General features: G+C 44.4%; 1 protein-coding gene across 1 annotated transcript in view; it reads left to right on the top strand.

The window, feature by feature from the left end:
* Nucleotides 1-17,394, top strand: part of LOC121273846 (zinc finger protein 664-like) — a 56,662-nt gene extending 39,268 nt beyond the window's left edge. The window contains exons 5-8 of the mRNA XM_041180985.1: nucleotides 1,879-2,598; nucleotides 5,139-5,289; nucleotides 6,959-7,016; nucleotides 17,291-17,394. Coding sequence (XP_041036919.1) covers nucleotides 1,879-2,598; nucleotides 5,139-5,289; nucleotides 6,959-7,016; nucleotides 17,291-17,394 — 1,033 coding nt within the window. The remainder of the gene's footprint in view (nucleotides 1-1,878; nucleotides 2,599-5,138; nucleotides 5,290-6,958; nucleotides 7,017-17,290) is intronic.

Below are 17,394 nucleotides of genomic sequence, written 5' to 3'. Positions count from 1 at the left end.
AGTTGAAGGGTTAGTCACGAGGGGATCCAAGTTCAAGGTGAGGGGCAGGAGGTTTGGGGGGATGTAAGGAAAAACTTTTTTACCCAGAGGGTGGTGACCATCTGGAATGCACTGCCTGAGAAGGTGGTGGAGGCAGGCTGCCTCACATCCTTTTGAAAAGTACCTGGATGAGCACTTGACACGTCATAACATTCAAAGCTATGGGCCAAGTGCTGATAAATGGGATTAGGTAGGTAGGTCAAGGTGTTTCTCACGTGTTGGTGCAGACTCGATGGGCCGAAGGGCCTCTTCCGCACTGTGTGATTCTGTATGATCTACCTTATCTAAACCTATCAAATCTTGTACACCTTTATCAAATTTCCCTCAATCTCCTTTGTTTGAAGGAGAACAAAACCTTCTAGCTCATATCCCCCATCCCTCGACCCATTCTGGTAAATCTTCTCTGCCCCCTCTCAAGGACAGTCACATCCTTCATAATATGTGGTGAACACTGGTTTGTACAGACCCAGATGTTTTGTGTTCGTGTCTGTGACATCATCACACATTGCTTTTGTTCTTCCCTCACAATCCCACTTTCATTGACTTTAAACCTATTACATTTCTATCTTTCCACAGTTCTGAGGAAGGGTCATCACAATCTGAAACATTAACTCTTGTTCTCTTCACAGATGCTGCCTGACCTGCTGAGTATTTCCAACATTTTCTGGTTTTATTACTGAGGTGGAAATAGACGGTCTTGGTGATGATGTGGAAGCTCATCTTGGGGTGAAATATTTCACCATGGTTGTGAACTGTCTGGTTGCCAGGGAGAGGGATGGAATCGTTGGCTCGGGATTGAGTTTGTAGCAGGAACTGAAAACAATGGCTTCAGTCTTCCCAAAACTTAAATGGAGGAAATTTCTGCTCATCCAGTACTGGATGTCAGACAAGCCAGGATGGTGTGTGACTTGGAGGGGAACTTGGAGGTGATGGTGTTCATATACACCTGCTACCCTGGTCCTTCCAGGTCAGGAGTGAGGATCCTTTTTCTTATCACGGGCCAAGAACAGCAACCACAGCCAAACATAATGTTTCTCAGCATTCCTGGTGTCATCCTTTTGTCGAAATTGGACGGCGAGTTTCCCAACCCAGAAGTCTAGCACTGTCCTAAAGTTCACCCGGGACTTCATTGTTTTCCTGCAGCATCGTGGTCAGTTACAGAGACAAACGAGTAGCCGTGCTGTCAAGATGAGTTTGTACAGATCTCACTAAAAATAGAGACTGAGACAGCAAGAAAACAAAGTCATTTCGGCACTAGAAAGATCTGGTGCTGTGTTCAGACTCTACGCAAAACATCGGAGCTAATTTTAATTTTAGAACTCTTGCCGCGGGCTGGATAAAATTGAGCAACGGGCCAGATCCAACCCACGGGCCGTGGATTCCCCACCCCTGCCATAGGTGGAGGTTTCGTCAAAGCTGTGGTTGGGTTTTAGGCAAATAAAATCCCTCTCATCTCTCTGCTGCTCCGACCACTCTCTCTCTCTCTGGCTTTGTCTCTCTTTCTCTCTCTCTTCGCATAGAGGCCAGAGTCCTGTATCATCAGTGAACCAGTTGGGTTTTTATGACAATCCAGCAGTTTTCATGGTCACTTTTTCCGAGTGCCGGTGCCACAAATTCCCAGATTCATTCAGCTCAATTTCACAACCTGTCTTTGTGTTTTTGTGGGTTCTCTCTCACTCCCTTTTTTCTGTTTTAAATCAATTTCACAGGGTGTTAGAGGGGAAGAACTTGCAGTCGGGAAACTCAAACATCACCTCAAGATCTGACAAAATCGCCCAATTTATCGTCATCTGAATATCTTCAGATTTTGAACATGAAAGGAAAAAGAACCATTCACAGTGGCAAGAAACAGTGGGATTGTGGGGACTGTGGGAAAGGATTCACTCGATTATCTCAACTGCTGACTCACCAGCGAGTTCACACTGATGAGAGACCTTATAAATGCCCAGACTGCGGGAAGTGCTATAAAAGCTCCGGAGAACTGATGCTCCATCAACGTGTTCATACTGATGAGAGACCGTTCAGGTGCTCTCACTGTGGGACTGGGTTCAGAGAATTATCTCAACTCTCTGTGCACCAGCGAGTTCACACTGGGGAGAGGCCATTTATCTGCTCCTTGTGTGGGAAGGGATTCACTCAATTGTCCCATATGCTGAGACATGAGAGAGTTCACACTGGGGAGAGACCTTATAAATGCCCAGACTGTGGGAAGTGCTATAAAAGTTCTGGGGAACTGATGTCCCACCAACGAGTTCACACTGACGAGAGACCATTCAGGTGCTTTCACTGTGGGGCTGGGTTCATGCTATCAGCGGAATTCACTGCACACCAGCGAGTTCACACTGGGGAATGGCTGTTCACCTGCTCCAAATATGGGAAGGGATTTGCTCAGTCATCCCAACTGCTGACACACCAGCGAGTTCACACTGGGGAGAGGCCTTTCACCTGCTTTGAATGTAGGAAGGGATTCGCTCAGTCATCCACTTTGGTGTATCACCAGCGAGTTCACACTGGAGAGAGGCCATTCACCTGCTCCGAGTGTGGGAAGAGATTCACTCGGTCATCCCACCTGCAGAATCACCAGCGGATTCACAAGTAACTACAATGATTGGATTTTGCTGTTAATCACATCCAGGTTTGAACTATGTTCACAGGGATCTGTTTCTGCTGATGTTAATAAACTCCAGCCCAGTATAGGATTAACGTTCTGAATAAAAGTCAAATAAATCAGCCTGGTGTTGAACACACTTTGTTAAATCTTTTTAATATCTTGAACACAAGTTAGTTCCTTTTGAAGGACTCTCCCTCTCTCCTATCTCCTCCATCCTCATCTCCTACAAAAAGTGTGAGGAGCTCATTGAGCTTCTTTGTCACTAAGATTGAGACAATCTAATCAGCTGACTCTGCTGCTTCCCTCCCTTCCACTAACCCAGCAGAACAAACTGTCTCTCAAATCCCCCCTTTTCTGAGCCCTGAACGCACATCTTTCTCCATTTTCTCTCCCATCTCCCCTCATGCCCTCTCAGTGTTCATCTTGTCCATGAGATCCACCTTCTGCTTCCTTGACCTTATTCTCACTAAACCGCTGACCATCCAACTTCTCCATGTTAGCTGATATTGTTAATGGTTCTCTCTCTCTTCTGGTACTTTCCCCCTCACCTTTAAACCCACCATCATCACCCAAAAAAACCCTTTGACCCCAACATCTTTACAAATGACTGGCCCATCTCCAACCTCCTTTTCCTCTCCAAAATCCTTGTACTTGGCCCCTCCTATTTCTCATCTACATGCTGCCACTAGGCAACATCATCCAAAAGCACCGTGTTAGTTTTCACATGTACACTGACAACACCCAGCTCTACCTCACCACCATCCCTCTCCATTCCTCCACTGTTACTAAATTATCAAACTACTTATCCCACATCCTGTACTGGATGAGTAGAAATTTTCACCAATTAAAAATTGGGAAGACCAAAGCCATTGTGTTCAGTCATCACTAAACATTCCATTCCCTAACTACCGAGTCCATCCCTCACCCTGGGAACTGGCTGAGACTGAACCACACTGTTCACAATCTTGGTGTCATATTTGACTCCAAGGTGAGTTTCTGACCACATATCCACACCATCACTAACACCAGATATTTCAATCTCCATAACGCTGCCTGTCTCCATCCCATCCCCAGCTCATCTGCTGCTTAAACCCTCATCCATATCTGTGTTACCTTTAGACTTGACAATTCCAATACATTCCTGGCCGGCTCCTGACATTCACCCCGTCCCCTCACGGAATCATGAGATCATCTAAAACTCTGTGCCTGTGCGTTCTCGCCTCAAATCCCGTTCACCCATCACTCCTGTGCTCAGTGACCTACATTGGCTCCTGGTCAAGCAATGTCTCCATTTTAAAATTGCATACTTGTTTCAAATCCCTCCATGGCCTCATCCCTCTCTATCTCTCTACTCTACAGTCCTACAACCCTCCTAGATTTCAGCACTCATCCTCCTGGCCTCTTTGGCATCCCTGACTTTAATTATTTCACCACTGATGGCCGTGCCTAGGTGTGAAGCTTTGAAATTCTCTCCCTCAACTTCTCCACCCCTCCACCTCTCTCTCCTGATTAAAGATGTTGGTTAAAATCTGCCTCTTCAATCACGGCTTTGTCCATTGACCCTAATATCACCCTCTGTGACTTGTCAGTTTTTTCTTTATGAAATTCCTCTGAAGCACCTTGGGATGTTTTATATAAGTTGTTTCTGTTTCACGACAGCCAGTTTGTGCGCAGTAAGATTCCACAAACAGCAATCAGACTAACTGATTAATCTAGTTTTTTTGGTGGTGTTAGTTAAAGCATGAATGTTGGTCCCACTGCACCAGGAGAACTCCCCTGTGGACAGGATGTGGAGCTGTTGAGCTCTCCTGAGCTGAGAGTGGAGCTGATTGAGCTGTCGGGCCTGCAGTGTACCTTGCAGAACCATTGTCTGGGATCTTTCCTCTTAATTCACTGACTCCCAGCTGAAGTTATTTCTGCAGTTAAATAGTTAACTTTGAATATCAATCCCAATTTAGCCTTTGGAGCAAAATCAACAACTTTAAATCAGCTGTAAAAGAGAAAGGAAATTCATGAGAATGCATTTGGGGAGGGCAAACAAAGCTGGAGAATACACAATAAACAAGAGAATATTGGGAGGGGTAGAGGAAGTGAAAGACATTGGAGTCCATGTCCACTGGTCCCTGAAGGTGGCAGGACAGGTGGATCAGGTGGTAAAGAAAGAACATATTTATCAGAACTCACCATACACCAGAACACTCACACCGGGGAGAGGCCATTCACTTGTACGGAGTGTGGGAAGGGATTCACTCAGTTATCCAGCCGGATGAGACACAAACAAACTCACACTGTGGGGAGGCCATTCAGCTGCTCCGAGTGTGGGAAAAGATTCACCCATTCAAACAACCTTGTGAGACACCAGCGAGTTCACACTGGGGAGAAGTTGTTCAGCTGCTCTGAGTGTGGGAAGAGATCTACAGACACATCAACGAATTCACATTGATGAAAGACCTCTTAAATACCCAGACTCTGAGAAATGCTTTAAAAGTTCCAGTGAACTGATACATCATGAACGTGTTCACACTGATGAGAGACCGTTCAGGTGTTCTCAAACTGGGACTGGGTTCAGGTGGTCATCCCAACTCACTGTACACCAGCGAGTTCACACTGGAGAGAGGCCGTTCAGCTGCTCCGAGTGTGGGGAAGGGATTCACTCAGTCATTAACCTGCTGAGACACCAGTGAGTTCACAATTAACAAGTGATTGGATTTTGCTGTGAATCTCATCCAGGTCTGAACCATGTTCATTGGGGTCTGCTTCTGCTGATGTTAATAAACTCCAGCCCAGTTGTAGGGCTTTATATTCTGTATAACAATCAGATGAATCAGATTTGTGTTAAACACATGGTGTATTGAGTGTTTTTTAATATTGCTAACACAAATTAGTTCCTTTTGAACATAGGAACATGTCTCAGGACATTGGGGTAGCAATGAACAAATTCAGGGGAATATTGGATACAGATTCTTTCTCCATGTGACCTGTCTCAGAATTCTCTCATCAAACAGACCATCAACATGAGAGAAATTGACATTTTCAGTCATTCCAAGAGGAAATTAGAGGCTGTAATTATCCACAGATGTTGTTCTGAAATTTTACAACCTCCCACTGTCACCAAAGCTGGCAATAGACAGCTCATTGTTCTAATTGTGTTGTAGCCTCTGTCCCAGATGTTGTTCAATGTGGATTTAATGTTCAGAGAAAGGGCTAAGATTGGATGGTCAAAACTGCTCACAGGCTATGGAGGGTGATGTTGACTTGAATGTGCCAAAAACAGTGTTCTTCACAGGCACCAATACTTTATCCCCAGTATTAGTCACTTTGATTGGTGTTGTCCACCTGATAGGACAGGATGTGTCCTCATCTGTCTGTTTGTATGGGTGCGGGTGTGTCCCTGAGTGTGGAAGTGTGTGTAAATGTGTGTGGGTGTGGAGAGGATGTCTGAGTGTGTGAGACAGACAGAGAATGTGTGTGTGGGTCTGTGTGTGGTTGTCTGTGCTGCTTCTCATCAGCTGTAACACAAACCTTCCTCTCCAAGCAGACAACATGGCTCCTGAGAATCCCATCCAGTGATGTGAATGGTACGATTTGGAGATCCTTCATCCAGGGTGAAACCACAGGCTGACCTGTGTGCTGTGTAAAACCTGACATCTACACAACCAGGCCCCACTTCTCCTGGAGCAACATGAAGTGTCTGCTGCTTTCCAGATCCATTCCTTACCCCTCACCATTATCCTCAGATAATTCACAAATTCCTTGTGTACATCTCCTCCAACATGCTGATGGTTTCCACTCTAAATATTTCCATCCGTGTTTTTCACAGACAGCAATGGCATTGCTGCAATCACAGGAATCAGTTCTGAAATACTGTTCCACTGATCTTCAGGCTTCCTGGAGTAATACACTGATCCAGATCTTCCCACCAAACACAAATCCATATCCCCACCTGAGTTCCAGATTTTAATGTGATGTCATTTCACCCATTTAAACCTGAGTCAGCACACCCCCTCTACACACACAATACAAGAGATTGTCTTTGAGATCAGTTGTTCCTTTGTAATCTGGGTTGTTCTGAATGATGACAATATGAACTTTCTTCCTAACCTGTCCTAACCCTTGAAAGGGGGGAATGTGCCTTTAACACATAGAAGCTTCAAGTTAATAATTCTGCTTTGTCTGACTGACATGGTTAATTTACAGAAGGATTAGGGTATGGTCGAATGGACAGATGTCCAACGGGGACATAAGGGGACTTCTTGCTAATGTCGGGATTACAAGTTTTGACATTATTTTTACATTGATTTTTTAAAGAATTTGCTGATTTTTGATGGAAAGGGAGACATTGAGAAGGAGCTAGAAAGTCGAGAAGGTCAGAGGAACTGTACTTGTGGTGTGGGGTGGGACGGGAATAACAGAGGAACCAGCTATGGATGCAGACCATTTTTACATAGGCATGAACGTACAGGATGGAAATTATAAACAAGGGCACACGGTTCATTCTGTAATCATGATCAATGCTGTATTGTGTAGAAAATACTCCAAACATACGGGAGAAACTTGTATCGATGAGATGCCTTTGGATCTCTCCTGTATCTGCTTATTCGTCATTAAACTTGCTTTTCCATCACACAGCTGACCCATGCCAAGTGCCTTAGATACTCCTCAGCACCCGTCTGTCGGTTTGTTATGTTATACTGGGTAACGCTTTGTTCGAATCAAAGGAGACAACTGATTATAAATGTTACTTTATTGCATCTACACAACTACAAACAATAATCTCACGCCCTTCTGCCCATTGGGGACCCTATAGCAATGGCTGATCGAGAGATATCCTCAAGTTCCTTGACACCGGTCGCGAACCCAGTCCATAGGTGAAGTCTGAATTCGACTGGAAGGTCCCCGCTTTTATAGTATGGTATAAACAAAGGACTTATCTTGTTTGCTACATTCTTTCTCGAGTTAGTCATGGCCATCTAGTGTTTGTGAGCATTAGACAGATTATACGATATTAACCCATGAATATCATTCAGAGACCGTGGCAATCCGCAGATTCCCACATGGTTCATTCACTGAAACCAGGGACTGTCCTTGTTCTAACGGTGACATTCCCAGTTTGTCCAGTTATTTCTTGAAGTCAGTCAGCCCTTGAATTGTTCGTACATTGTTTCATCATGTCTCACCCAGCTGGCCACCAGTGCAGAGGCATTGGAGGAGGATGGTTTGGTCCACGTTGTTAGAGGCTGCGGACAGGCCAAGAAGGACAGTGAGGGAGTTTTCCTCTGTCACATTCACATTGGGTGTCATTTGTGACTTTGGGAAGAGCTGTTTTGATACCGTGACAGGGACAGAGATCTTATTGGAGGGATTTAAACCATGGAGTTCTGGGAAATGTGGACATGGATTTGGGGGGTGATCAGGACTTTGGAGAGTGAAGGGAGGTTGGAGCTGGAGCGGGAGTTTAATCGGATAGTGGGGTCAAATGTTAGTTTTATTGAGGACAGGTGATGATGGCAGATTTGAAGGAGAGATGGGCAGTACCAGGAGAGAGAGAACCGTTAACAATATCAGTGAACATGGGGAAATTGGGTGATCAGTAGTTTAGTGGGAATAGGGTCGATGGAGCAGGTGGTGGGTCTCGTGGACAAGATGAACACTGAGAAGGTACGAAGATGTGGGTTCAGGGTTTAGACAAGGGGGAGCGTTAGAGACAGTTTGGCCCAGTGGGCTAGTGGAAGGGAGGGAAGCAGCTGATCAGATTGTCTCAATCTTAGTGACAAAGAAGCTCCATGAGCTCCTCACACTTGTTGTTGGAGGTGAGGATGGAGGAGACGGGAGAGGGAGAGCCCTTCAAAAGAAACTAATGTCTTAGGGATAGTAAAAAAAAAATCAACGTCATGTATTTAATAGAAAGCTCATTTATTTTATTTTTATCCAGAACATTAACACCTATAACTGGGCTGGAGTTTACTAACATCAGCAGAAACAGTCCCCAATGTATATGGTTCAGTTGCAAAACTGAATCACTGTAGTTACTCGTGAACCTGCTGGTGTCTCAGCAGGTTGGATGACCGAGTGAATCCTTTCCCACACTCAAAGCAGGTGAACGATCTCCCCCCAGTGTGAACTTGCTGGTGTATCAGGTTGGATGACTGAGTAAATCCCTTCTCACACACGGAGCAGGTGAAAGGCCTCTCCCCAGTGTGAACTCACTGGTGTGAAATAAGATTAGCTGATCGCCTGAACCCAGTCCCACAGTGAGAGCACCTGAACGGTCTCTCATCAGTGTGAACACGTTGTTGGGACACCAGGTCCCTGGAACTTTTATAGCACTTCCCACAGTCTGGACATTGAAAAGGTCTCTCCTCACTGTGAACTCACTGGTGCATCAACAGATGGGATGAATCAGTGAATCCCTTCCCACATTCTGAACAGGTGAAATGCCTCTCTCCAGTGTGACCATGCTGGTGTCTCAGCAGGTTGGATGACTGAGTGAATCCCTTCCCACACTTGGAGCAGATAAATGGCTTCTCCCCAGTGTGAATTCGTTGGTGCACAGTGAGATGAGATGATCGCCTGAAACCAGCCCCACAGTGAGAGCACCTGAACGGTCTCTCATCAGTGTGAACACGTTGATGGGACATCAGTTCTCAGGCACTTTGTAGCATTTCCCACAGTTGGGCATTTAAAAGGTCTCTCGTCATTGTGAACTCGCTGGTGTTTCAGTAAGTAGGATGAACGAGTGGATCCCTTCCCACACTCGGAGAAGATGAATGGTCTCTCTGCTGTTTGACTGTACCGATGTCTTTCCATGCAATTAAATCCTTCCCACAGTCCCCACATTTCCACGGTTTCTCCCTGTTGTCCCTGCATTTATGTCCTGCCAGGTCAGATGATTGGCTGAAGCCTCGTCCACATACTGAACATGTGTACGGTTTCTCCCCACTGTGAACGGTGCTTTTTCCTTCCATGTTCAAAATCTGATGATATTCAGGCTGCAATAAACTGGGCAACTCCATCAGATCCTGATGTGATGTTTGGTTTCAGTTTCCCGACTGCAAATCCTCCTCTTCTAATATGCTGTGCAATTGATTTAAAACAGAAAGAGGGAGTGAAAAAGAACCCACAAATTCAGGTTGTGAAACTGAGCTGAATGAATCTGGGAATTTGTGGGGCTGGCAATAGGAAAAAGTGACAATGAAAGATGCTGGATTGTCACAAAAACCCAACTGGTTCACTAAGGTCCACCAGAGAAAGGACCTTCTACACAGTCTGTGCCCATAAATTTCAAAATTGTGCCTGAACACTAAGGTCTAGGTCATAGAAGCAGGAGTCCTAACACTGACTCTTATTTGGCACTTTATCTAATGCCATTTGGAAGACCATGTACACCAACATTAACAGCATTACCCTTATCAACCACACTGTTTACTCTTGAAAAACCTTAAGCAAGTTAGTTTAACATGATTTTCCCTTAACAAACTTGTGCTGGCTTTCCTGAATTAGCCCACATTTGCTTAAGTGACTATTAATTTTGTCCAGAATTATCACCCCCAAGGTTAAACTGACTGGTCTGGTAGTTGCTGGGCTTATCATTACACCTTTTTTGAACAAAGGTGTATGATTTGCAATTCTCCTGTCCTCTGTCACCACCCATGGGTCTGAATAAGATTGAAATAATATGGTCAGTGCCTCCACAATTTCCACTCTGAATTCCCCCAGCATCCTTGGATGCATCTCATCCAATCCTGGTGCCTTGTCAACTTTATCAGACAGCCTATATAATACCTTCTCCTTATCAATATTAAACACCACAAGTGTTTGAACTACCTCCTCTTTAACCATGACTGTGCAGCATCATCTTCTTTGGTAAAGACAGATACTCATTTATACCTCATCCATGCCCCCTGAGCCAATGGGTAAATCACCTTTTTTAAATCTCAAATCAGCCCCTTTCTCCTTTTACCACCCTGTTACTAGGTATAAGCCAGAGAAAGTGTTTTGATGTCCTTCCATGTTAGCTGCCAGTCTCTTCTCATAATCTCTTTGCTTCTCTTACTTTATTTTTCCAATTCCTCTCTGAATCTTCTTTCTTTATCCTGTCTCTCAGTTGTATTAGCCACCTGATATCTCTATTAGCAGACTTATTCATCTTCATCTTAATCTCTTATTTAATGAGCTATGGATAGGTTAGCCACTCCTTCCTCATTTGTAAGAATATATCATTACTGTGTCTGAACTATTTCCTCTTTAAGGCAGCCCATCTTTCAATTACAGTTTCTCCTGCCAACCTTTGATTCCACTTTACTGGGTCAGATCCATTCTCACCCTATTGAAATTGGCTTTCCCCAGTTAACTATTCTTTCTCTTACAAGTAATCTTTCTCCACAGACAGACCAACTGTTAACCTTCCAGGTTTAAAGGCCGATGATATTCAAGCCCTCACGAATCAAGTGACTCTGCCAGAATTGAATTGATGTTTGATTTGAGTTTCCCATCTGTCAACTCTTAACTTCTAAAATCCAGTAAAATAAATTTACAAAAACACTAACCATCACTCTAAGATAGAAATTGAGAAGAGACAAACATTTCTTTTGGTTTGAGTTTGCTGTGTGTAAATCCTCCCCTTCTAATCCTCTGTAAAAGGAGTTTCCAAAATCCATCCCTGGGAGTCCAGGATAGAAATTCACAACATTCTCTCCTTCTGCTACCTGGACCAGGATGGCCGCACATGCGCCCTGCTGCATATTGCCCCCTATAAAGATGGCGGTTGTTGACTCGGGCCTGTCTCCGAGAGAAGACGCGGGTCAGAGTTGTCCCGGTCCCATTCGGTGTAACTGCAGGACCGGTCGCTTCTTATTCAAGATTTCAGACCTTCACAGGGTCTTCAAGAAGCCTCCCCGCCCACTCCGCCGCCTCCATCCCTCTCCACTCACCGGCTCCTTTTACTTGCCTGCGTTCGCCATTTCTCAGCGTCTTCCACCAACTCCAGGTACAGATGGTACTGCGCATGCTCCAGCCAAAGAGCACAATGTGCATGTACTAGTCACTGCCGGCTATTGCGCCTGCGCGAGGCCCGCCTGTCGTGAGAATAGGGAATATTCTACCCCCACTGAATGCCGGGTAAACATACCGCCATTGAAATGCCTTTTCTGATAAGAAAAACCTCGACAATTAGATCTGAATTCACTGGAGTCTCAGCAGGCGGTGTGGAAAGTGATTTTTATTCCCTGACTCTGACTACTGAAATTCCGTCTTGTCAGTTGGAATGTAGCAATTGTGGATCCAATCCTTTGACCTTCTAAAACTGGAGTGTTAACAGATGAGCAGTGAGCAATCCCTTTGCGCACATGAAGTATCTGAATGGTCTCCGATCCACCCTGACCAGAACTGCGCTGTGCCCAGCAGGAAGATCTCTGACAGCCTTGCACGACTCAGGGATACGATTGCCTATGTGCAGGACAGGGATGTAGACACCTGCCTCATCAGCCTGGATCAGTAGAAGGCCTTTGACAGAATATCGCACACCTACATGGTGGATGTGCTCTCCAAAATGGGGTTTGTGGAGGGAATCTGCAACTGGATCCAACCGCTCAGCACTAACATCAATAGCACAGTCTCAATCAATGGGTGGGAATCAGATAGCTTTCCTATTAAATCTGGAGTCAGGCAGGCCTTCCGTCTCTCCACTGTCCTGTTGCATAGAGCCTTTTGCTGAGTCAGTCAAGAAGGATCTGGGCATAAGAGGAGTGACGATCCCAGGCAGTGGAGGCACTCAGGTCAAAGCTTCCCTGTACATGGATGATGTCGTTGTCTTCTGCTCGGATCTGCAACCAGTTCAAACTGGCCTCGGGAGCAAAGGTAAATCGTGGGAAGAGCAAAGCCATGTTCTTTGGGCCTGAAGGTGCTGGGGCTATGGTTCGGAGGTACTGGGCCATGCGTTAAAAACTGGAAGGAGTGAGTGTCTATGGTGCAAAGAAAACTGGGCCTGTGGGAGCGATGCTCCCTCTCCATTGTGGGTAAGAACCTGGTCATCAGGTGTCAGGCACTCTAGGTGTTGCTATACTTGGCGCAGGCCTGGCCCATTCCACACTCTTGTGCAATGGCGATCACTCGAGCCATCTTTCACTTTATCTGGAGGTCAAAAATGGATCATGTTCACAGGGATGCGATGTATAAGGCTCTAGATAAGGGAGAAAAAAACGTGCTCAAGAATGTCCTCATCCTGATGGCCACCTTTGTGTGTGGCTGCATCAAGCTGTGTGTAGACCCCCAGTATGCAAACACCAAGTGTCACTCCGTGTTGAGGTTCTACCTGTCCCTGGTGTTGCAAAGGATGGATTTGGACACGCTGCCGTGGAACGCTCCAAGTAGTTGGACCGTGCTGTACCACCTGTCCCTTGTGGAAAAATTTATGCAGAGAAACACCTTTGATCACAAGTCCATCAGGCAGTGATCGGCACATAACATCCTAGAGGCCCTGTGGGAAAAGGAGATGGTGGATCCTGTCGGATAGTTCCCCAAGCAGACTGTCAAAGTCATTTGGCAGAATGCCTCATCACAAGAACTTTCCAACAAGCACCAAGATGTAACTCGGCTGGTGATGAGAAAGGCCCTCCCCATCAGATCCTTCCTACATGCCAGGAGTCTCACCCCCTCTGCACGTTGGACTCGAGGTGGCTGTGGTGGGGAAGAGACTGTTGTTCACCTCCTTGTGGAATGTGACTTTGCAAAGAAGGTCTGGAGAGATTTGCAGTGGTTTCTGTTGCAGTTCATCCCGAGCAGTTCTGTGACACAGGACTCTGTGCTCTACGGGCTGTTCCCAGGGACACACACCGAGAGAAACGTCAACTGCAGCTGGAGGATCATCAACTCAGTAAAAGACGCTCTTTGGTCTGCCCGGAACTTGTTGGTCTTCCAGTGCAAAGCGTTGTCCCCGACCGAGTGTTGCAGACTGGCACATCCCAAGGTCCAGGACTACATGCTGGGGGATGCACTAAAGCTTGGGGCAGCCACCACAAAGGCGCAATGGAGAAAGATCGCTGTCTAAAACCTTTATGCCACAGTGCACTGAGGGGCTGAGAATTGTATAGACCCCTCGGGTTGTACGACTCACAATAAATATATGAAGTTAATACTAAATGTATCATAATTGCATTGAAGCACCGCGGAGTGCAACATGATGTATGTTGATAACTCCAATACCATTGCACTGTCTGACTCTCTGTACTGACCATATTGAAATGACTAATATTCATTGATTGTATTGAAGCACCTCATGATCCGTGTGTAAAAGTTGAATCTGATTGCACTTTCTGTGATGGCCATTTGGAAATGTTTTGTAATGTTCTTTCAGATATTTTACGAATAAAGTATATTATTCCAAAAAAAAATCACATGGAATCTAAGGCCTAGGACAGCGGGCCCCACCACAAATGTAGGAACAGGAGAAGGCCATTCAGCCCGTCCAGCCTGCTCTGCCATTCAATACGATCATGGCTGATTGAACACTTAAATGCCTTTTACCTACACTATCCTCATAATCCTTTAAGTTATTATTAATCAGAAATCTGTCGATCTCTACCTTAAACATACTTGTGACTGAGCTTCCACAGCCCTCTAGGGTAGAGAATTCCAAAGATTCACAAGCCTCTGAGTAAATAAATTTCTCCTAATCTCGGCCCTAAGTAGCTTTCCCCTTATTTTGAAATTGTGTCCCTTGGTCCTAGACTCCCCAACCACAGGGAACATCTTATCTGCATTTACCTTGCCTATTTCTTTAAGTATTCTGTGGGTTTCAATAAGATCAGCTCTCATTCTTCGAAACTTTAGAGAAAACAGGACCAGTTTCCCCAAATCTCTCTTCGTAAAACAGCCCGGACATCCCTGGAATAAGTCTGGTGAACTGGTTGCATTCTCCCTATGGGAATAATATCCTTTCTGATGTAAGGAGACCAACACAATGCTCCAGGTGCGGTCTAAACAAGCTTCCATAAAATTAAAGCAAGACTTCACTACCCCTGTACTCAAATCCTCTTGTGATAAAGGCTACATTCCATTAGCCTTCCAAATATCTTGCTGCACCTGCAAGTAAGCCTCCAGTGGCTTAGGGACAAGGACATCCAGGTCCCTTTGCACATCTATACTTTCTAATCTCTTATCATTTAGGAAACACTCTGTACATCTGTTCCATCTATCAAAGTGAACAATCTACATATTCTTACATTATATTCCATCTGCCATGTCCTTGACCACTCAATAAGTCTGTCCAAATTCTCCTGTAGCCGCTTTACACCTTCCTCACAACACACATTACCACCTAGCTTTGTTTCATCCATGAACTTGGAAATATTACATTTCGTCCCCACGTCCAAATTAACGATATACATTGTGACCAGATGGGACCCACGTACCGAACCTTGCGGTACCCCAATAGTCATAGCCTATCAACCTAAGAATGACCCATTTATTCCTCCTCTCTGTTTTCTGCCTGTTCACCAATCCTTAATCCATGCCAGTACATTGCCCCCTCTCCCATGTGCTTTTAGTCTGCTAATCAACCTCCTGTGGGCGACTTTATAAAAAAGCCTTCTGAAAAACCGAGCGTACTATGTCTTTCAACTCTCTATCAATTTTGTTAGTAATATCCTCAAAAATCTGCAAACATGATTTCCCATTCGCAAATCCATGCTGGCCATGCCCAATCAGATCATGATTATCCAAGTGTCCATTTATCACGTCCTTTATAATAGATTCTAGCATTTTCCCTACTGCTGATGTAAGGCTGACAGGCCTGTAATCCTTTTTTTTTCTCTCTCCTTCCCTTCTCAAACAGTGAGATGACATTTTCTAGTTTCCAATCTTCAGGAACAATTCCAGAATCTATAGAATTTCGGAAAATGATCACCAATGTATCCACTATCTCTATAGCAACCTCTATCAACAGTCTGGGGTGCAGTCTATTAAGTCCCAGGGACTTATCAGCTTTCAGTCCCATTAATTTCTCCAATACAAGCTTCTTAATTATATTAATTTCCTTCAACTTCTCATTCTCCCTCGTCCATTGGGTCTCTAAGTCTGGAAGATTTATTGCATTTTCCTCAGCGAAAACAGACACAAAATCATCATTTATCTACTCTGCCATTTCTCTATTCCCCATTATGAATCCTCCTGACTCTGCCTGCAATGGATCCTCACTTGCCTAAGCCAAACATATAGAAGATTTTACAATGCGTTTTTATGTATTTTTCTGGATTGAATTCAGATGCTATTCTCCCTTTCTTTACCAGTTTGTTGGTCTTCCTTTGCTTATTCTGCAAACCTGCCAATCCTTAGGTTTAGTACTACTTTCGGCAACTTTATAAGCCTTTTCTTTTAATCTTATACAATATTTAGCTTCATTTCTCAGCGACTTTTGACTAACTTTTTGCAATTTTTGCACCTTGAAGGAATGTATAGGTGTTGTAAGCTGTGCAATAGTTCATTGAAGACTACTCATTGCCTATGTACAGTCACACCCTTTAATGTATTTTCCTGGTCTACCTCAGCCAATTTGTCCCTCATGTCTCCATAATTTTCTTTATTCAACTTTAACACTCTTGCTTCAGGGTGAACGACCTCACTTTCAACATAATCTAAAATTCTATCAAATTGTGGTCACTCAGCCCTAAAGGTTATTTTACAGCTAGATTATTAATTATCCATCTTTCATTACATAATACTAGACCTAAAATAGCCTATCCTCTAGTCGGCTCATCATAATGTTCTAGAAAACCATCCCCAACACACTCCAGAAACTCGTCTTCCACAGCATCAGTGCTCAATTAGTTTACCCAGCCTATATGCAGATTAAAGTCACCCATGATCAATGTATTGCCTATGCTACATGTTTCTCTCATCTCCTGATAAATACCACGCCCCACATCACCATTACTATTTGGTGGCCTATAAATAACTCCAACCAATGTCTGCTGCCCTTTGCTGTTTCTTAGCTCCACCCAAACAGATTCCACACATTATTCTTATGTGAGATCCTCCCTTAATAATGCACTGATCCCATCCCTTATTATCAGCACAACTCCACCTCCTTTCCCTTGACTGTCTTTCCTGTACGTCGAATATCCTTGAATATTCAGTTTCCAGTCTTGGTCACCATGCAGCCATGTTTGCATAATGGCAATAATATTGCACCCATTTACCTCTCTTTGTGCCTTTAGATCATCTACCTTATTGTGAATGTTGCACACATTCAGGTGGAGCCCCCTTATATTTGCCTTTTTGACATAATTCCACATTCGAAGCATACTCAATGCTCTGCTTCGTTTGTCCTGCCTTCTGGACTCACAAACACTTCTTGTTACCAACTTTATTTACTTCTAATTTATTACACTTAGAGTATAATAAATTACTAGCAACTTCATTTTATTATTCTTCCACTAACTTTATCTTACTTTGGTTTGCTTTATTACTATATTTCACTTTAACTTGATTTAACTTCCCTATTGCTACTGTTCCTTACTGAAAACCAAGTAGCTACATCTTTTTAAATGAAACGTTTTTCTAGTTTTAAGCTATTTAAACACACTTCCTAATAGCAGCTTCTAGTTTTCCTGTGATGTTACTCATGAATTTTTTTTCCAAACTCAGCCCGCTGCCTGAGCAGAGGTGTCCCTCGCAGGTCCAGCTGTCTCCACTCCTGGAAGGCGAGGAAGGACCAGAAGGGAAAGTTTATCTTTGTCACTGCCACATAG

Source organism: Carcharodon carcharias, assembly GCF_017639515.1.
Source record: "Carcharodon carcharias isolate sCarCar2 chromosome 27 unlocalized genomic scaffold, sCarCar2.pri SUPER_27_unloc_2, whole genome shotgun sequence".
Classification (NCBI taxonomy): domain Eukaryota; kingdom Metazoa; phylum Chordata; class Chondrichthyes; order Lamniformes; family Lamnidae; genus Carcharodon; species Carcharodon carcharias.
The sequence above is the reverse complement of the archived record's forward strand: the minus strand, read 5'-3'. Positions and strand labels throughout refer to the sequence as shown.